A 22120-nucleotide genomic window follows, 5' to 3' on the forward strand; every position below is an offset into this window, starting at 1 on the left:
TTGAAAAAGTTAATTCATTGGATGTGAAGGACTCCGTCCTGTGGATCTTGTGGAATTTGGTATAATGGAATTTTTCTACTTTCTTGCCCTCTTTGATCTTCTTCTTACCCACACATTTCCAGCACAGTTTACCGGCTGGTTAATGTGAGCAGGAACCCTGACTTATATAATTCCCTTCCACATACCGCCTCAATCTCTCCTCGTATGTCAGTCCCGCCATCCCAGGAATCAGTCAGGTAAACCTTCGCTGCACTCCCTCTATAGCAAGTACATCCTTTCTCAGATAAGGAGACCAAAACTGCACAGAATATTCCAGGTGTGGTCTCACCAAGGCCCTGTATAATTGCAGCAAGACGTCCCTGTTCCTGTACTCGAATCCTCTGGCTATGAAGGCTAACATACCATTTGCCTTCTTTACCGCCTGCTGCACCTGCATGTTTACCTTCAGCGACTGGTGTACAAGGACACCCAGGTCTCGTTGCACATTCCCCTCTCTCAATTTATAGCCATTCAGATAATAATCTGCCTTCCTGTTTTTGCTACCAAAGTGGATAACCTCACATTTATCCACATTATACTGCATCTGCCATGCATTTGCCCACTCACTCAGCTTGTCCAAATCATACTGAAGCATCTCTGCATCCTCCTCACAGCTCACCCTCCCACCCAGCTTTGTGTCATCTGCAAATTTGGAGACATTACGTTTAGTTTCCTCATCTAAATTATTAATATATATTGTGAATAGCTGGGGTCCCAGCACCGATCCCTGCGGTACCCCACTAGTCACTGCCTGCCATTCGGAAAAAGACCCGTTTATTCCTACTCTTTGTTTCCTGTCTGCCAACCAGTTTTCTATCCATCTCAATACACTACCCCCAATCCCATTCGCTTTAATTTTACACACTAATCTCTTATTTGGGACTTTGTCAAAAGCCTTGTGAAAATCGAAATAAACCACATCCATTGGCTCCCTCTTATCAACTCTACTAGTTACATCCTCGAAAAATTCCAGTAGATTTGTCAAGCATGATTTCCCTATCGTAAATCCATGCTGACTCTGTCCGATTCTGCCACTGTTTTCCAAGTGCTCAGCTATTAAATCTTTTATAATGGACTCCAGAATTGAGCCTGACTGGTCTATAATTCCCTGTTTTCTCTCTACGTCCCTTTTTAAATAGTGGGGTTACATTAGCTACCCTCCAATCTGTTGGGACTGTTTCAGAGTCTATAGAATCTTGGAAGATGACCACCAATGGATCCACTATTTCTAAGGCCACTTCCTTAAGTACTCTGGGATGTAGATTATCAGGCCCCGGTGATTTATCGGCCTTCAATCCCATCAATTTCCCCAACACCATTTCCGAACTGATACTGATTTCTTTCAATTCCTCCCTCTCACTAAACCCTGTGTTCCCCAACATTCCTGGTATGTTATTAGTGTTCTCCTTTGTGAAGACAGAACCAAAGTCTGTATTTAGTTGGTCAGCCATTTCTTTGTTCCCCATTATAAATTCCCCTGTTTCTGACTGTAAGGGACCTACATTTGTCTTCACCAATCTTTTTCTCTTCACATACCTATAGAAACTTTTACAGTCAGTTTTTATGTTCCCTGCAAGCTTACTCTCCTACTCTATTTTCCCCTTCTTAATCAATCCCTCGGTCCTCCTTTGCTGAATTCTAAACTGCTCCCAATCCTCAGATCTGTTGTTTTTTCTGGCCAATTTGTATGCCTCTTCCTTGGATCTAATACTATCTCTAATTTCCCTTGTAAGCCACGGTTTGGCCACTTTTCCTGTTTTACTTTTGCACCAGACAGGAATAAACAATTGTTGCAGTTCACCCATGCGCTCTTTGAATGTTTGCCATTGCCTATCCACCGTCATCCCTTTAAGTAACGTTTCCCAATCCATCATAGCCAACTCGTGCCTCATACCATCGTAGTTTCCTTTATTAAGATTCAGGACCCTAATCTCAGAATCAACTACGTCACTCTCCATCTTGATGAAGAATCCTATCATATTATGGTCGCTCATCCCCAAGGGGCCTCGCACAACTAGATTGCCGATTATTCCTTTCTCATTACACAACACCCAGTCTAGGATGGCCTGTTCTCTCTTTGGTTCCTCAACGTATTGGCCCAGAAAACCATCCCGTATACACTCCAGGAATTCCTCCTCTACGGTATTGTTACTAATTTGATTTGCCCAATCTATATGCAGATTAAAGTCACCCATAATTGCAGATGTTCCTTTATTGCATGCATCTCTAATTTCCTGTTTAATGCCATTCCCAACATCACCACTACAGTTTGGGGGTCTATATACAACCCCCACTAACGTTTTTTGCCTCTTAATGTTTCTCAGCTCTACCCATACAGATTCCACATCGTCGGAGCTAATATCTTTCCTCACTATTGCGTTAATTTCCTCTTTAACCAGCAATGCAGCTCCATTGGCTTTTCCTTTTTGTCTGTCCTTCCTAAATACTGAATACCCCTGGATGTTCAGTTCCCATCCCTGGTCACCCTGCAGCCATGTCTCCATAATCCTGATGATATCATACCTGTTTACATCTATTTGCACGGTTAATTCATCCACTTTATTGCGAATGCTCCTCGCGTTAAGGCACAAAGCCTTAAGGCTTGTCTTTTTAACATTACTTGTCCCGTTCCCACTATTTTTCACTGAGACCCTGTTTGATTCTTGCCCTTGATTTCTCTGCCTATCACTTTTCTTATTCCCCTTTCTGTCTTTTGTTTTTGTCCTTGATTCCTCCTCCCCTGACTCATTGCATAGGTTCCCATCCCCCTGCCATTTTAATTTAAACCCTGGCCCTCTTGGTGTCACTACAGACTTCCCCGAAAAGATGGATGGCTACCATGAGAGTCATCATTGATGTGTCCCCTGTTTAACCCTGAGATCAGCTGCTGTGGATATGGTCAAGCCCGTAGAGGCTGTCAAATATCCGGTTTGTAAAATTGCAACGAGTTGCTGGTGGAGCATTTTCTATTTATGTTTGAATTCAGCTGGAGTGTTCTCTCCAGTTTTTACGTTAAGTCACAGAATGTGGGTGTCACTGGCATGGCTGACACTTATTGCCCATTCCTAATGGCCCTTAATAAGGTGGTAGTGAGTCACCTTCTTCCCAACTGAGTGGCTTGATCGGCCAACTCAGAGGGCAGTTGAGAGTCAACCACATTACAGTGGGTCTGGAGTCACATGTAGGCCAGACCAGGTAAGGACGGCAGATTTCCTTCCCTAAAGGGGTTCCACTAATCCCCTGATTAGTGAATCAGATGGGGTTTTAAAGACAATCCAGTAGTTTCATGGTCACCAGTACTGAGACCAGCTTTTTATTCATTAATTGATATTGAATTCACCAGTTGGTGAGGTGAAATTTAAGCTCGTGCCCCTGGGTTGTTCGATCAAGCCTCTGGATTACTTGCCCAGTAATGTGACCACTATGTTTTTGTGTCCCTAAATTCTGGGCATCACACTTTAGGAAGGTTGTCGTTTTGGAGAGGGTGCAGAGGAGATTCACAAGAATGGTTCCCTGGTTCTAATGGTCCCATGGGTGGGGAACTTCAGTTAATGTGGAGAGACTGGAGAAGCCGGAATCGTTCTCCTTGGAGCAGAGGAGGTTAAGGGGAGATTTAATAGCATAAAGGGGTTGCTGATAGAGTAAATAGGGAGAAACTGTTTCCAGTGCCGAGGGTCCATGAGCAGTGGACACAGATTTAAAATAATTGGCAAAAAGGCAGTGACGATGATGAGAATTGGTTTTATACAGGGAGTTGTTCTGACCAACAATGAGCTGGTAGTGAAAGTGATTCATTAATAATTTTCAAAGGGGAAGTGGATCGCTACTTAAACAATATTGCTCTGGGAAAAGAGAGGAATTGATTGGCTCGTTCTTTGCGAGGGCCAGCACAGACACAGTCGGTCAAATGGCTACCCTCAGTGCTGTAGGATCCTATAATTCAGTGGCTGCTTCTACAGAATGGCTAGTTTGACAGAGCCTCGTATTGTGTGGAGAATAGAACAGTGGACTATTGTGAGAGACAGAAAGCCTATTCAGAACAACAGTGTAAACCATTAAATGTTTTGCTTGTTTTCACACAGACAAAAGAGGGTCAGATCCAGGTCATCGGTAACTTGAAGAATATCTCCATGGCTTCCAGCAAATTGTTGCTTGCTGCCAAGTCACTATCTGTTGATTCTGCTGCACCCAACGCCAAGAATCTCCTGGCAGCTGCTGCCCGGTAAGGACTGCTTAAATCCATTGTACTCAGCCAATGCTGGAGCTTCCCTTTGGCACGTGTTTGAGCACCCTGCCAGCTGTGGCTCAGTGGGTAACACTCTTGCTTCTGAGACATAGGATTGTGGGTTCAAGTCCCACTCCAGAGACTTGAGCACAAAATCCAGGCTGATACTCCAGTGCAGTACTGAGGGAGCCCTGCACTGTCAGAGGAGACATCTTTCAGATGAAATGTTGAACTGAGGCCCTGTCTGCTTGCTCAGGTGGATGTAAAAGATTCCACAGCCATTATTTTGTCCAGGCCAATATTTGTCAACCAACGCCACTCAAAAAAAAAAACCACGTTATCTGGTCATTATCACATTGTTCTTATGGGATCTTGCTGTGTACAAATTGGCTGCCATGTTTCCAGCATTACAGCAGGGCTGCACTTCGAAAGTGTGTCTCTGGTTGTCAATCACTTTGGGACATCCTGAGGTCATGAAAGGTGTAAGACCTTCAAATCTTTGAATTAAGTCCATGACCTGGAACTGGTTGAAGAGGTATTGAAGTGTTAATTTAACAGTAAGTCTATCCAATGTCTTACAGGGCTGTTACTGAGAGCATCAATCAGTTGATTACACTATGCACCCAGCAGGCTCCTGGCCAGAAGGAATGTGACAACGCTCTCCGGGAGCTTGAGGTACAGAATGAAGCCGAACTCTGACAAAATCTACATCTTGCTCGCTTGCAGTGTGAATGTTAACCTGTTCACCGGGCTGTTCGCTGTTCCATCGTGTGACCTTGCTGTGATAACAGGGAGGCCAGTTTACTTTGGCACCAGGAACTTACCCGGCTGGAGTAAACTTAAAAACATGAAAATTGCACAATTCCAACTTTGGTTAAGAGCTTTGGATCCAGCAAAATAAAGGAGTCTTAAGATCGTGGAGCCAAGACCTATATGCCATGCTAAGAGATTAAGATGGATTTTACATGGTCAGCCTAACAACCATCTATTAGCCACAGTGGTTAACTAGCAACCAGACTGAACCTGTGGAGAGGGGGATTACCTTTTGGATTTTAATCTAAATCCCATGGCAGTGAATGGTGAAATCTTAATTGCCTGTAACAATGGAAAACCCATGGATAGTAGAAGCATTTACTACTGAAGAAGGCTTTTGAGCCCATTGTTGGTAGTAGTGTGAGATGTAATTGTGGTGAATTTTCCTGGTTTACCCTGTGTCTGATAACTTCAATGGGAAATGAAACTGAGCTGTGTCAAACAGATTGAACCTGTTGGCAAACACCCATTTTACCCCCAGTGAGGGTCAATGCAGGTTATGCAATGCATTTATTGTCAGTTTGGTGGTGGTTAATCCATTTGCAAATCTTGAATTGCAGCATTTTGGGGATAAAAAGGACACTGAAACTTCAAGGCCTTTGGATGTTTATACAGTGAGTGCCCAGTTGTGTTAAAGAGGATGCCTGTTCCTCGTCTGATCAGTGTTATCAGAGATAACAGAAATCTCGGCAAAATTTATCACTGCAGTCAATAATGTTTGCTCCAGGAATGGTTTGGTTCTTTCTGAAAATGGTATAACTTTAGAGGGCACACGTAGGGAGAGAGGCTTGTGCCAGGACAAGCTGACAAGGCTGTGAGAATGGCACGTGGAATCCATGCCTTTATAAGGAACGGTAGAGTAGAAAAGCAAGGAAATTATTGCTAAACCTTTCTGAATTGCTGATTAGGCCCCAGCTGGGGTATTGTGACTCATTCCGGGCACCACACTTCAGGAAGGATATCGAGACCTTTCGAGTGCAAAGGACATTTACCTGCAATGGTACCAGGAATGAGGGACTTAGTGGAGAGACTGCAGAAGCCGGGATTGTTTGTCTGAGCTCCAAGAAGTTTAGGAGGAGACTGAATAGGGGGTGTCAATACCATGAAAAGTTTCATAGGTTAAATAACTGGTTCCAGTGGCAGAAGGGTCAGTAACTAGAAGACACTGATTTATGGTAATAGAAACAGGAAAATGCTGGAAAAACTCAGCAGGTCTGACAGCATCTGTGAAGAGAGAAACAGAGTTAATGCTTCAACCCCGTATGACTCTTCTTCAAAACTTTGAAAAGAACCAGGGACAAGATGAGAACATGTTTTTACGCAGTGAGTTATTATGATCTGGAATGCACAGCCTGAAGGAAGTAAATTCAATAGTGACAGTCGAAGGAGAGTTAGATAGGTACTTAAAAGGGAAAAATGTGTATGATGTGGGGGAAAAACAGGCGAGTGGAACAAGTTGGAAAGCTGTTTCAAAGAGTCAGCACAAACACGAGGGGCTGAATGGCCTACTTCAGTGCTGTATTGTTCTATTACCTAAGAAAACTTGAAGTCCCCCCCCCACCAACCCCAAAGCCCGGTGTACAGACTGACTGTCAGAAGTGTGTTTGATTCTGTACATTGCTGTAGCACTTTATTAGATTGAGATGAATTAACTGAATTAACTGAAGGGTAATGTATTCCTTCACTCTCTGTAGACGCCCAGAATTTCTTTGAGCCAGTTAATTAGTTCTGACTTTGGTTGATAAAGCGTGGTTAAAATTCACTAGCTTACAATTTTGGTAATGTTTGCAGACGGTCAAAGGCATGCTCGATAATCCCAATGACCCTGTCAGTGACCTCTCCTACTTTGACTGCATTGAGAGTGTGATGGAGAATTCCAAGGTAGGTTACGGGTTCTTTGGGAGTGATTTGGGCAAGTTTGATTTGAGACACTCTGTGCCATCTCTAACATCGCTTTCCCCTTTGCCTGCTCGCCACTGCTCCAGGTCCTTGGGGAGGCTATGACAGGGATCTCTCAGAAAGCCAAGACTGGTGATCTTCCAGCATTCGGAGATTCTGTTGGCATTGCCTCCAAGGCGTTGTGTGGCCTGACAGAGGCAGCAGCTCAGGTGAGCAACAATTTACAATTGATACCCACCCAGCCCTGAGATCGGTATACCTCCAGTCCCCACTTTTGTGAGGGGAGCTTTCATTGAAACCAAAACATGGACTGGAGGGGAAAATCCAGGAATCATTCCAAATGCAAGTGGATGTAACATTGGGCAGGACTTGAGCATCATCCTGTACTAAGATGAGCCAAATGACCTTCCTCATCAATAATTGTAATGAAAAATTCAATAAGATACATTTTCCGACTGCAAAAAAATTTAGCATTTACAGGACTCTTCTTCATGGAACATCCGCTTTGTAGCTTCAGAAACCTACTTTCAAAATGTTAGTCCTACCAGAACTTACTTGGCTTAAAACTGCACCAAGGCATTTGTTTTATCCTAGTCTCACCAGCCCAGCAATGTACATCTGGCAGGTCAAACAAGTGGTATCTCATCAATTTGTAATCACCGAGACAACGATGGGCAGGGGAAGACTCACTGATCGGTGCAGCCTCCCTCACACTGTAATGCCTTGTGTTTAATGATGCACACACTCTCCACCCTATCCAAAACAATCTGGCCTCCTGCAGAGGCAGGAAACCAGATTAAAAACCCCATGCCCATAGCGGGAGATGGGGAATTCCTCACCCATCCCGCCACTCCCACCACTCATTAAGTTATTGCAACTAGTCCAGGAGACCGCTCTGGCTCTGATGAATGTTATACGGTGCTGACCCCTTGTTCAAGATGACTTCTGCCCCGGCCACCAAGCAGGCCTAGCTCCCTTTTGAAGGAATTCAGCCAGTTGGCACCCAGCACACAAGATGGCAGCTCCACAAATCTCTGGGGTGAAGACCACCTCCTGATCTCCCTTCTTTGTCCCATTCCTACACCAGCATGTCTAAGCTTTGTTGCACTTCCATTGATAGCTGATTTGTGACTAAAAAAAGATAGAATATTGTTTTGGTAGCTGTGGCATTAAAACACCCATTGTTTCCCAAAGGGATGTTTAGCAGCTCGCTAGGGCTAAATTAGACCCTCTCAGAGATTTGGGGAATCGGGACTCACCCATACCAGTGATCTAAGATAGAAGAGCTGAACTCATTTCAACCCAAAAATAGAACTCAAGTTGTCTGAAAGTCATTTTCTCGCTGAAGAATTCTTTTTAACCCAATGGGTTGGAACACGAGCCCATCTTCTCAACTCTTTACCGAGCTTATTACACTTGTCTTCGTATAGGCTGGTTACCTGGTTGGGATATCCGATCCCAACAGCCAAGCTGGGCATCAGGGGCTGGTGGATCCCATCCAGTTTGCTCGGGCCAACCAAGCGATCCAGATGGCATGTCAGAATCTGGTGGATCCTGCAAGCAGCCCATCACAGGTGAGGGGTTTTGGTGAGTCTTCAGCTGTCATTCCGCCATAACTCCTAATGGCTGCAGTTCAGGTCAGCGTCCGTGCTAACATGTAACCCTTGCCCTGCAGGTGCTGTCTGCTGCCACCATTGTCGCCAAACATACCTCTGCGTTGTGCAACGCCTGCCGAATTGCCTCCTCCAAAACCGCCAACCCTGTTGCCAAGAGGCACTTTGTACAGTCGGCAAAGGAAGTCGCCAATAGCACAGCAAACCTTGTGAAGACAATCAAGGTAACCGCGAGTAACTGCCTGTGTCGTGTGGGCCCCATTGTGCCTGTACCACTTCTATGTGTAAGGAGTTGCTATGGTTTTCAAGAGCAGCTGTATGCAGTGTTTAACATCAAACCGCGTTCTGCATTCTATTGCAAATGTTTCTTTATAAGGTCAACATTTATATGAACTAGTGTAGAGGGTCATACATATATTTATATCAATGTATCAAAGTAACTCAATATCTTGTGTTTTTATGGCCAAATGTTCAATTTACCTTTAGAACCCTAGAACACTACAGCACAGAAAACAGGCCATTCGGCCCTTCTAGTCTGTGCCGAAATATTATTCCGCTAATCCCATTGACCTGCACCCAGTTTATATATTAAATATATTTATTTATATTAATGTATTAATTATTATTATATATAATAAAATAAATAATATATTAATAATATATTAATATAAATATATTAAATAAATATTTAACTTATTTTGCTAGTTGGGTTCTCTTTTGAAAATATTTTCTCTTTTGTTTCCTGGGAGCCTGAAATCTTCCTTGGTCAGGAAACTGGATCCCACACTCCCAACCTCCGGAGCCGATACACGAGAGTTGTCTCATGATGCATCGCTCTATGGGAGAGATTGGGAGTTCACTGAGTGAAACCTCCTGTCCAACGTGGAACAGTGGTTTAGGACAGCAACATAGGTGCTTAGGTCCAGCACCTGATGATCTGAAACTATCGTATTCTGATCAAAACGCAAATAGCTTGAGGTGTATTTGATGTGTTTAACTGTTGCTCTAGGATGAGCAGTAAGCTTTCTGAAGGGTCTTTGATTACTCTATCATTAATGTCTATCTGTCAGTACTCACCAGATTGAGTGTACATTTCTTACATTCTTTTGCCCTTAGGCTCTCGATGGTGACTTTTCTGAAGAAAATCGAGAAAAGTGCAGGTCAGCCACTTCTCCTTTAATCGAGGCTGTGGAAAATCTGACAGCATTTGCCTCCAACCCAGAGTTTGTCAGCATTCCAGCACAGATAGGAGCAGAGGTAAATGATCTCAAACATGTGTACATAGGAAACTAGAAATTGCTAAGTGAGCAAAGATCAAGGTCCTTCTAGTTTGCCATGCTAATGTCACATGATCCAACAATGATGAAGCTGTCGACCAATCACGGCCATCAATCTCTATCAATGAGTCGGCAATAGATCCCAGCCTGAAGTGAGGAAAACTCCCAGTGATGAAAAGCTTTGGCAACCATAGGTCCAAAGTCACCTGTTCCTCCTAAGCCATTCTACTCTTAACATACTTCATTATTCATAAACTGGATCCCAAATTATTATTTCCTGAAAGAAATCCATTTCAATTGCATTTGGATAAATCAACATTATCTCCTGTCCCCCATCTCTCTCTGAGCCCATTCCAGAGATTCACCGCTCACTCACTGAAATATTGTTTTGTATTTACTTGCCTGCACAGTTTAAGAACTTATTTGATGCAGTTGGCTTCATTTGAGGCCAAAACAGAATGGGCCAGCAGCGAGTGATCACCCAGTGGGCAGAAGTTAATGGAGAGCTGAAAGAAAGTTACCCCCTTGGGAATCAGATGGACAAAAAGATGTCCACCATCTACAAGACACAAGTCAGGAGTGTGATGGAATACTCTCCACTTGCCTGGATGAGTGCAGCTCCAACAACACTCAAGAAACTCGACACCATCCAGGACAAAGCAACCCGCTTGATTGGCACCCCATCCACCACCTTCAATACTCACTCCCACCACCACTGACGCACAGTAGCAGTAGTGTACCATCTACAAGATGCACTACAGCAACTCACCAAGGCTCCTTTGGCAGCACTTTCCAAACCCACGACCTCTACCATCTAGAAGGACAAGGGCAGCAGATAGATGGGAACACCGCCACCTGGAAGTTCCCCTCCAAGCCACTCACCACCCTGACTTGGAAATATATCGCCATTCCTTCACTGTAGCTGGGTCAAAATCCTGGAACTCCCTCCCTAACAGCACTGTGGGTGTACCTACACCACATGGACTGCAACAGTTCAAGAAAGCAGCTCACCACCACCTTCTCAAGGGCAACTAGGGGTGGGCAATAAATGTTAACCTTACCAGTGATACTGCTTTCCATGAATGAATTTTTTACAAAATTCAGGATGGATGAATGAGGCGTTTGGGGGTTGGTACTCCGATAGAGCTAGCAATGGATTTCACAGTGGGCACAACATAAGATGTTGAGACTGGAATGAAGAGAGGCTGTGTGCTTTTTGAGAAAGGAAGATAGGAGCAGGAGTAGGCCATTCAGCCCATTGAGCTTCTCTGCCATTCAGTTAGATCATGGCTAATCTCAACTCCACTTTCCCACGCTACCCCCTATCCCTTGATGTCACTAGTCTCCAGAAATCTATCGATCTCTGTCTTGAATATACTCATTACTGAGCTTCTGTGTCCCTCTGTGGTGGAAGATTCCAAAGATTCACTACTTACTGAATGAAGAAATTCCTCTTGAAGAAGAGTTGAAGAGATAAAGGGAGACAGGGGAGGAAGCCAGTGAGGAGGAAGCCAGTGAGGAGGTCAACTGGGTGATAGCCAGCACCTGTGTTTTTTTAATTCATTCACGGGATATGAGCATTACTGGCTAGGCCAGCATTTATTGCCCACCCCTAATTGCCCTTGAGAAGGTGATGGTGAGCTGCCTTCCTGTACCGCTTCAGTCCCTGTGTAGGTACACCCACCATGCTGTTAGGGTGGGAGTTCCACCTGGATGTGGTTGAGTGTAAGAAAAACCCTTAAACTGCACAGAGGCAGAGAGCTCGGCAAAGTGAGCAAATATGTGAAAGAACGGTTAAGGAGCAGTGTCAAATAGCTCAATGATCGCTGAAGTTGGAAATATTGAGTATCCAGTAACAGCAAAGACATCAAGGGGTGTCAGATGAGACCAGGGTTTGAAAGAGAGTCGGACACTGAGAATGCATTTTATATTGTACCTTTATTCTTACATCGAGTTAGTCTTTGTGTTGAGTATCAGGGCTGGATTTTTGTTCCCAAAAAGGGCTTATTAAATTTTTTTTCTTTCTTGGGACGTGGGCATCACTGGCAAAACCAGCATTTGTTGCCCATCCATAACTGCCCTTGAACTATGTGGCTTGCCAGGCCATTTCAGAGTCAACCACATTGCTATGGATCTGAAGTCACGTGTAGGCACTTTCCTTCCCTAAAGGCCATTAGTGGACCAAATGGGTTTTTTATGACAATCGACAATAGTTTCATGGTCACCATTACTGAGACTAGCTTCCAATTTCAGATTCATTAATTGAATTTAAATTCTATCAGCTGCCATGGTGGGATTTGAATCTTTGTCCCCAGAGCATCTGGGCTTCTGGATTTCTAGTCCAGTGACATTACCACTACCCCACCGTCTCCCCAAGCTTGAGTCGGGAAATTTCCTGGCCTGGTACCCCTGCCTCGGAGAAAAAGTGCCCTGAATGGTGCAGTTTTCACTCCATGTGGGGTGGGGAGGTGGGAGGTTGGGGTGGGGGGGACAGATCTCAGGAGCCATGTTGAGATGAAATAAAATAAAGATCTGAATATCTATTAAAGCTTTCATTACAATGAAAGCCCATTTGAAACTTTATAAGCCCCTCAACTGCTTAATCCTTTATCAAAACAAATAGGCGTATTCAAAGTGTCACATCAAAGACACCTAATCCTTTAATAACCTCTTTAAGCTGTCAATCAAACTGTTAATTTACAATTGTCCAAGCAGGAGAGTTGTAAGTTGTGGAAAGAGTCAACCATTAATAATGATATAATGATAATCCTTGGGGTTATGTCAACAAACAGCTATTATAATTGCTAGAACAGATTTTTTCCAACTCTCACTGACCCAGGCAGACTTTTTAAAACGTTTTGAAGGGTTGGGGATTTAAATAACTTGACAGCTTGCCAGTTTTATTTACCTTCTCTGCCCTTCATGAGCATTTGCGTCTCCTCCATGAATTCGTGATTCCCATGCTGCGGGTTAAGGTCCTTGCTACAGTCATAAACATCACTAGTCACATCCTGCCAGTTAGAGCATCTGCTCACTACCCCGACTCCCTGTTTCCTGTTACTGAGCAATTTTCCTAACCAGGTCAATAATTTGGACCTAAAAAGGATAGAACAGGGTATTTTCTAAATGGTGAAATGCTAGAAACAATGGCGATTGGATATCCAGATACACAGATCATTAAAATGTCACAAACAAGTACAGAAAATAATCCAAATGTCTAAATGGAAAGCTGCCCTTTATATCTGGAGGACCTGAATACAAGGGATAGATATCGTGCTTGAGTGACACACATCCCTAGTTAGACCACACCTGGAGTTACTGTGAACATTTCTGGGTATCGCACCTCAGGAAGGACATATTGACCTTGGTGGGAGTGCAGTAGAGATTTACCAGAATTGTACTGGGGCCAAGATTTTCCATGCCCACTGGCGTCGGGCGTGTTTGGTGGTGTGAGCGGACAACATGGCGAGAAGGCCAAAAATCGGTTTCATGACGTTGTGAAACCAGATTGTGATCACCTGCCTCGCCTGCCAATGGTGGTCCACGATTCCTGCCATTGGACGTCAGGAATCTCATTGTAATAAATCTGCATATCATCATAAGGCCAGCCCGCCGGAATCATCCCCCCACGGTGGATCATCTGCCCAAGCATGCCGACGTGTTTCACGACAGCATATAAAAGGCTCCAATTTGAGGGGAACTCGGAGGTGAGTACACAGTCACGTTGCGGAGCGCCCACCTGGCCTGCCTGAAGGCTTCAAGCTCGAAGCGCGTTGGCAGGGGTGTAGGAGGTGGGCATAGGCTGCCCTGCAGTTGAGGCGACTGAGTGGGGAGGATGGCAAGGGCTGTGCCTGAGATGAAAGCACAACATGCAGTCCAATGGGCAAAGCTGCTGCCAATCGGTGGGGCAGAGGTGGGTGAGGTTTCGGGCAGCCATGCAGTGCACTAATCTCTGGCCATCCAAGTGATGGCCAGCACACTCCGGGATGTGTTAAGGGGCCTCCAGGTTCTTAGTATCAGAGGCGCAGCGCCATTTTACATTAAGGCCCGCCCAACGTGACATCCGCAGGGAAGTGCTATACACTCCCTATGCGGGTGGGGTGGGGAGGATCCCAAAATCGAGGGTGCGCTGTCTCGCACCTGCGCAGGAAAGAGTGCACTCATCTCCCTGAGGCTAAGTGCAGCCTCAGGGAGATCGGCTCTAAATGTGAAAAAGCTCAAAATAGAAGAAATAAAATTTCCCTAACATGTCCCCTCATGTAACAATGTCACATGAGTTGGGACCTGTCCATAATTTTTACAAAACCTTTATTAAAAATTTTTAAACCCTGCATGAAACCCCATCCCGCCGCTGGATGAGGTTTCATGTTTTCTCTATTTGCCGCCGGGACTCCCGGCCGACCCGACAACCTTAAGGTTGGACGACGGGTCCTTTAATTGTTTAATTGACCCTGTCACTTGGCCATTGTCAGGTCGGTGGGCCCGCAGCTGGTTTTGCTGTGCCCTCGCCTTCCGGAAAATTTAAATGGGGCGGGATGACATTGGGAGTTGCCCCCACCCATCCCCGCTTGCCGACGGGTAAAATCCTCCCTTGTTGTTTCTCCTTCCTGAATCTGTCGTGTATTTGTTTCAAACAAAAACAAAAATTGCTGGAAAAGCTCAGCAGGTCTGACAGCATCTGTGGAGAGAGAGAGACAGGGTTAACGTTTCGAGTCCATGAAACTGTTCTTCAGAACGGACACGGACTCGAAACGTTAACCCTGTCTCTCTCTCTCCGCAAATGCTGTCAGACCTGCTGAGCTTTTCCAGCTATTTGTGTTTTTGTTTCAGATTTCCAGCATCCGCAGTATTTTGCTTTTATCGGAGTGTATTTGTTTACATTTGGGTCCAGTGCTGAAGAGACATTCGTGTTTTACAGTTTGTAACTGGGTCTATTTGCAGTATTTAAATGACAATACAACATTAAACCTGTTCTGTAGAGACCAAATTATATTTCCATTCACCCTGCACTGTGTACCCCTGCTACTCTGCATTGTCCAACCCTGTAGGAGGGGTGTGTGTGTGTGTGTGGGTGTGTGTGCACACACATGTGGGTTTGTGGGTGAGTGTGTGTGCAGGTGGGGGTGGGTGTGTATGTGTGTGTGTGGGTGTGTGTGTGTGCAGGTGGGGGTGGTTTGTGGGTGGGTGTGGGTGGGTAGGGGTGTGTAGGTGGGGGTGTGTAGGTGGGGGTGGGTGTGTATGTGAGTGTGTGTGGTGTGTGTGTGTGCGCGTGTGTGTGTGGTTTGTGGGTGCATGTGTGGCTAGGGGTGTGTAGGTGGGGGTGGGTGTGTATGTGAGTGTGTGTGTGAGTGTGTGTGTGGTTTGTGGGTGGGTGTGTGTGGGTGGGGATGGGTGTGTATGTGAGTGTGTGTGTGGGTGGGTGTGTGTGAGTGGGTGTGTGTAGGTGGGGGTGGGTGTGTATGTTAGTGTGTGTGTGGTTTGTGAGTGTGTGTGTGTGGGTGGGTGTGTATGTGGGGGTGGGGGTGGGTATGTGTGTGGTGTGTGTGGGTGGGTGTGTAGGTGGCGGTGGGTGTGTAGGTGGGGGTGTGTGTGTTTGTGAGTGTGTGTGAGTGTGTGTGTGTGTGTGTGTGAGTGTGTGTGGGTGGGTATGTGTGGGTGGGTGGGTGTGCGTAGGTGGGGGTAGGTGTGTATGAGAGTGTGTGTGTGTGGGTGGGTGTGTGTGTGTGTGGGTGGGTGGGGGTGGGTAGGGTTGTGTAGCTGGGTGTGGGTGTGTATGAGTGTGTGTGTGGTTTGTGGGTGGGGGTGGGTGTGTGTGTGTGGGTGTGTAGGTGTGGGTGGGGGTGGGTGTGTGGGGGTGGGTGTGTATGTGAGTGTGTGGGTGGGGGTGTGTGTGTATGTGAGTGTGTATGTGAGTGTGTATGTGAGTGTGTGGGTGAGTGTGTGGGTGAGTGTGGGGGTGTGTGGGGGTGTGGGTGTGTGTGTATGTGAGTGTGTATGTGAGTGTGTGGGTGAGTGTGGGGGTGAGTGTGGGGGTGTGGGTGGGTGGGTGTGTGTGGGTGGGGGTGAGTGTGTAGGTGGGGGTGAGTGTGTAGGTGGGGGTGGGTGTGTATGTGAGTGTGTGGGTGGGTGGGTGTGGGTGGGTGGGGGTGGGTGTGTGTGTGAGTGTGTGTGTGGTTTGTGAGTGAGTGTGTGGGTGGGTGTGTGTGGATGTGTATGTGTGTGTGTGTGGGTGAGTGTGTGGGTGGATGTGTGGGTGGGGGTGGGTGTGTGTGGGTAGGGGTGTGTGGGTGGGGGTGGGTGTGTATGTGAGTGTGTGGGTGAGTGTGTGGGTGGGGGTGGGTGTGTGTGTGGGTGGGTGTGTGTGTGTGGGTGGGTGTGTGTGAGTGGGTGTGTATGTGAGAGTGTGTGGGTGGGTGTGTGTGTGTGGGTGGGTGTGTATGTGAGTGTGTGTGGGTGGGTGTGTGTGAGTGGGTGTGTATGTGAGAGTGTGTGGGTGGGTGTGTGTGTGTGGGTGGGTGTGTATGTGAGTGTGTGTGGGTGGGTGTGTGTGAGTGGGTGTGTATGTGAGTGTGTGTGTGTGGGTGAGTGTGTGAGTGGGTGTGTGTGTGTGGGTGGGTGTGTATGTGAGTGTGTGTGGGTGAGTGTGTGTGTGGGTGGGTGTGTGTGAGTGGGTGTGTATGTGAGTGTGTGGGTGAGTGTGTGGGTGGGGGTGGGTGTGTATGTGAGTGTGTGGGTAGGGGTGTGTGTGGTGTGTGTGTGGGTGGGGGTGGGTGTGTGGGTGGGTGTGTGAAAGTGAGTGTGTGTAGTGTGTGCGTCAACACTCAGAGCGCTTATTGGAGCAACCTGCAGACCAGACTTTACATAAACTGGTCCGATGCCTCCATTCAGTTTAATGTGAGTGGCCAAAGCTTTTACAGAGACAGTGACAGAAGTGAAATTCGACCACATCAACACAATCAATATCACCATTGGAACGGGATTGTCTATGTTTCAAATTGTTTGATGAAAGATCGAGGATAAAAACTCCCTGTCCTGAAGATCCAGAGACTAACCCAACATTGCAGCTGGGGGAATTTAAATTCATTTCATTCAATAAACCCAGAATGAATAACTGGTCTCAGTGATGATGAAATTACCGGCTGGTTGGAAAAGACCATCTGCTTCAGGAATAGGTTCAGACCCACAGCAATGTGGTTAATTCCTAACTGCCCCCACCCCCCCCGAAATGGCCCTGGCAAAGCTCTCCCCACCCCACACCCCACCTCGAGGGGCAGTCACTGACAGGGAGATAAATGCTGGTTTTGTCAGTGACACCCACATCCCATAAATTAAAGAAAAAGATCTTTCTTTGATTGGTCTAGAAGCACATTGACAACTGGGGGCATTATCTTTATTCCAATCTATCTCCGCAAAGATAAAACCGTCCAGAATTATTGTCCCGTTCCAGCATCACGGAGCTCCCTGTCCCCCCCTGTCCCTGTCCCTGTCCCTGTCCCTGTCCCTGTCCCTGTCCCTGACCCTGTCCCTGTCCCTGTCCCTGACCCTGTCCCTGTCCCTGTCCCTGTCCCTGTCCCTGTCTCTGTCCCTGTCCCTGTCTCTGTCCCAGTCCCTGTCCCTGTCCCCTCCCTGTCCTGTCCCCCCCTGTCCCTGTCCCAGTCCCTGTCCCAGTCCCTGTCTCTGTCTCTGTCTCTGTCTCTGTCCCTGTCCCTGTCCCTGTCCCTGTCCCTGTCCCTGTCCCTGTCCTGTCCCCCCCTGTCCCTGTCCCTGTCCCTGTCCCTGTCCATGCCCATGTCCCCGTCCCCGTCCCCGTCCCTGTCCCCGTCCCCGTCCCTCTCCCTGTCCCTCCCGTCCCTGTCCCTGTCCCCGTCCCCGTCCCCGTCCCCGTCCCCGTCCCCGTCCCCGTCCCCGTCCCCGTCCCCGTCCCCGTCCCCGTCCCTGTCCCTGTCCCTCTCCCCGTCCCCGTCCCCGTCCCCGTCCCCGTCCCCGTCCCCGTCCCTGTTCCCGTCCCTGTCCCCCCCTGTCCCTGTCCCTGTCCCCATCCCTGTCCCTGTCCCTGTCCCCGTCCCCGTCCCTGTCCCCATCCCCGTCCCCGTCCCCGTCCCTGTCCCTGTCCCACCCTGTCCCTGTCCCCCCCTGTCCCTGTCCCCCCCTGTCCCTGTCCCCCCCGTCCCTGTCCCCCCCGTCCCTGTCCCTGTCCCCGTCCCTGTCCCCGTCCCTGTCCCCGTCCCTGTCCCTGTCCCTGTCCCTGTCCCAGTTCCTGTCCCTGTCCCCCCTCTGTCCCTGTCCCCGTCCCTGTCCGTCCCTGTCCCTGTCCCCGTCCCCGTCCCCGTCCCCGTCCTGTCCCTGTCCCTGTCCCTGTCCCCCCCTGTCCCTGTCCCTGTCCCCGTCCCCGTCCCCGTCCCCCTCCTGTCCCTGTCCCTGTCCCCCCCTGTCCCTGTCCCTCTCCTGTCCCTGTCCCTGTCCCCCCATCCCTGTCCCTGTCCCTGTCCTGTCCCTGTCCCCCCCGTCCTGTCCCTGTCCCCCCCTGTCCCTGTCCCCCCCTGTCCCTGTCCCTGTCCCTGTCCCCCCCTGTCCCTGTCCCCCCCTGTCCCTGTCCCTGTCCCCCCCGTCCCTGTCCCTGTCCCTGTCCCCCCCTGTCCCTGTCCTGTCCCTGTCCCCCCCGTCCCTGTCCCTGTCCCTGTGCCCCCCTGTCCCTGTGCCCCCCTGTCCCTGTCCCTGTTCCTGTCCTGTCCCTGTCCCCCCCTGTCCCCCCCTGTCCCTGTCCCTGTCCCTGTCCCTGTCCTGTCCTGTCCTGCATTAATGCAGTAATTCATTCCATGATATTAAAAAGCCTGAAAGTGGAGGACTTCACAGGGTATGTTTTACACTTGTAACTGAGCGCACAATCTTGATCCAGTGTTTTGGAATGGCGTTCATGACCTTATCCTGCTTTCCTTGTTTAATGTTAAGATTTCCCTTCCTCATCCACCCCCTCGTCCTCACAGTGAAGCTTGGGCAATGAGTAAGAAAGCGTCGATTAAAACAGGGTGAGGTACAGTGGGGCTCCTTATGTCCAGGGCTGCTTCAGTTACTGTGCAGGCCCATTAGGATCCATCGAAATACTCAGCTGACCGAGCTCTGACAAACAAGTCCTCCACAGCAGAACAGGAGGAGGAAAATCCGCTATCCGGAATATCTCAACAGCTGCTCGGACGGACAAAGGCCGCAGCAGGAGAAACCTCCGATCACCTTGGTTTCCTGGCCACTGGATCAGGATTTCATTCTGTCGAGACACATGTGGAAGCTGCTGTGCAATGCTTTCTCCGTGCTAAACCATGTCAGCACAGTCGTCTTTCTTTCCGAGCACATCTCCCAAGCTGTTCGATGACCAGCAAGTGGCGACAGGAGTAAGATTGTGTTGCCTGGAAGCTTCTCATCACGATCTGGCTGTCATAAGATGGTCGTTTAGCAGTCGGACGAGGCAGGGGGTGCCTTTCAGCAGCTGTAACTGTGACTGAGCAGCTGCCTTTAGGGTCCACTCTGCTCACCCCTCATTGCAAAGATGCCCTAAACACAGCCTGCCTCACCTCTCCCAATAGGATAGCCACGTCCAGAGGGACCACCTTCTCTGGTAGAAACACACACAAGATAAGTTCAGGGCCTGGAACATCATGGGCACAACCACGAATGAACACCCACAGCATCGTGCTGTGTTTGTTGCCTGAGAACTCTGGCAATATGACTTTGCCATCACTGCTCTGAGTAAGTCCCGGTGAGCTGGAGAGAGGCGGCTCGAGGAACTCCGAAGCGGATACACTTTCTTCTGGAAAGGGAAATCAGAAGAAGAATGCAGAGTTCACGGAGTTGGATTTGCCATTAGAATGAACTTGTGAAGCAGCTTCATGAGTTCACTCTTGGAAAAAATGAGCGCCTCGTGACTCTTCATCTCAAACTGGCGAGGAGCCAATTTGCCACTGTGTTCGGTGCACATGGCCCAGCTCTGGTTGCCAACAATGAAACCAAGCAAGATTTCGCTGCCAAACATGAGCAAGCTCCCTGTGGGGATCGGAAGGAGGACAAGCTTGTTCTTCTCAGAGACTTCAGTGCCAGAGTTGGAAGAGATTCCAATCTCTCAAATGGAGCTATTGACAGAGAAGGAATTGGAAATCTCAACTCCAGTGGCACTCTTCTCCGTACCAAAGGCGGAGAGCTGGGCTTATCATCATCAACACGCTGTCCCACCAGAAGAACAAGTACAAAACTTTATGGCAATACCCATGGCCCAAGCACTGGCACCTGACCGACTTACGTCATTGTCCGTGCCCAGAATCGCATAACTGTCCTCACCACTGGAGCAGTGACGGGCTGATTACTGCTGGACCGATCACAATCTATTCATTCATCAAACTGGATCCCAAATGATGGCTGCGACAATACAGACGTCCACCAAAGATCAACGCTGAAGCTCTGAAAGCCAATCAAAAGAAACCGATTCCAACAATGCCTTAGGGAAAAACCTCCAAACTTCACTCAAGGACAGAAGAAATGTCCACTGTGCTTGGGATGTCCCTGAGGCCAATATCACCAATACCTGCAAAGAGACACTTGGATTTTCTGTCAGGAAACATCAGGATTGGTTTGATGAAAATGATCGGGATATCAATGAACTCATTGATCACAAGCGCAAGAGTTCCTGTACCTGGTGGAATGACCCAAACTGAAAGCAAAAGAAACTGACTTAGCAACAAGCAAAGGCCCAGGTCCAAAGGTGCAGCTGCAGCATCAAGAACGTATAGTGAGCAGCTAGGGCAAAGGAAATTCAGCACCTCACTGACACGAGTGGCCTCTTCACTGTCACAAAGAGCATTTATGGCCCAGTTCCTTCAAGACCAGCTCCTCTGAGGCCCAAGGATGGGTGAAGATCTGATCAAGGAAAGGGAAGCCATCAGTGCCCATTAGAGGGAGAATCTTGAGCCTTTCAATCAGGAATCAAATGCAGACAAGAGTGTTTTCAACTCCATCCAGTTAAAAATGAGCTCTGAACTCCACCAATGCCTGTGGAGGTGAAGAAAGCCAACAGACACATGAGGAACAACAAAGCAGCAGAAGGTGATGCTGAAGTCCTTAAGCACGGGTCATGGTTCAAAAATGAGGGCTCGCCCATTGAAGATAAAGATGAGGAGAATTTTTTTCTCTCGGGTCATGAGTCTTTGGAACTCTTTTCCTCAAAAGGAAGAGTCTGTCTGGAATTTTCCGCTCCCATTGGTGGTGGCATGGGCGGACAATGTTGATCTGTGCAAATGGCCTCAAGAGGGTGAGACCTGAGGAGTCAGTCTCCAGAGGAGGTGAGGCCAGATGGAGATGCGAGGGTGAGTGTGAGAGAGTGAGTGGTGATGTCCCTTGAGCTGGCAGTGAGTGAGATGCCAGTGAATGTGCTTGTGAGATGGGCTGGTGAGTGAGAGAGTTTAGAGTGATGAGATGGATGTCTTACCTTGGTGAAGGGATGAGATCATTCATCCTCTTTCTGCACTGAACGGCCAACCTCTCCTGTGCATCGTTGGCGCTGACCATTGCTTCTCAAGCCGGTGTGGTGAGATTACTGGACCTCCTGTGACCAGAGTGGGGGTGGAGGACATCACAGTGGGCCTCCGAAAAGCATTCCAGTGTTCGGTCACTGAACTCTTCTTGGCTTTCAGGGTCATGTTTTAACTAGAGCAGCCCTGGGCTGCAGGTATTGAGAACTGTGCATGTGGTTGCAGTTTGGATATGGCACTCAGAGTGAAGTAACAGCGTGGCGGGACATTCAGAGGCTGCCTGCCTGTGATCCAGCTTGTTTCCTGTGGCTGCATGATTAGTAAGCTGACGATACAGTGCGAAAACTCACCATTGCGGGCGGTGGGTAAATGTCATTCATCGTGCCCCCTACCGCACTTAGTGCAATCCTGGGACAATTCTGCCCTTTGAACATTTTTAAGGCAGAGGAAGATAGATTCTTGATAAGCAAGAGGGTGAAAGGTTACCAGTGGTAGGCGGGAATGTGGAGTTGAGGTTACATTCCGATCAGCCATGGGCTTATTGAATGGTGTAGCAGGCTTGAGGGGCTGAGTGGCCTCCTCCTGTTCCTAATCATATGTTTGTAGGAGAGAAACTAACATTCCAGCTCCATGCCCTCATAGATCTGGAATGAAGAGGAAGTCCCAAAATATCCCAAGGATGCCATGATTGTGATAATCTTCAAGAAGGGGAACAAATCCAATTGACAGAGGCATCTCCCT

At 48.0% G+C, this 22120-nt stretch overlaps 1 protein-coding gene across 5 annotated transcripts in view; it reads left to right on the plus strand.

The window, feature by feature from the left end:
* The window catches only part of LOC144670145 (talin-2), a 345177-nt gene that overhangs the window by 222914 nt on the left and 100143 nt on the right, over window positions 1-22120 (plus strand). For all 5 annotated transcript variants that reach the window (XR_013573826.1, XM_078532616.1, XM_078532619.1 and 2 more), the window contains 7 exons: window positions 4122-4261; window positions 4846-4939; window positions 6869-6958; window positions 7063-7185; window positions 8407-8550; window positions 8652-8813; window positions 9706-9846. Coding sequence is in view for 4 of the 5 variants with exons in the window: in XM_078532616.1 (XP_078388742.1) it covers window positions 4122-4261; window positions 4846-4939; window positions 6869-6958; window positions 7063-7185; window positions 8407-8550; window positions 8652-8813; window positions 9706-9846 (894 nt within the window). In the remaining variant the exon portion in view is untranslated. The remainder of the gene's footprint in view (window positions 1-4121; window positions 4262-4845; window positions 4940-6868; window positions 6959-7062; window positions 7186-8406; window positions 8551-8651; window positions 8814-9705; window positions 9847-22120) is intronic.

Source organism: Cetorhinus maximus, chromosome 30 (assembly GCF_964194155.1).
Source record: "Cetorhinus maximus chromosome 30, sCetMax3.hap1.1, whole genome shotgun sequence".
NCBI lineage: Eukaryota > Metazoa > Chordata > Chondrichthyes > Lamniformes > Cetorhinidae > Cetorhinus > Cetorhinus maximus.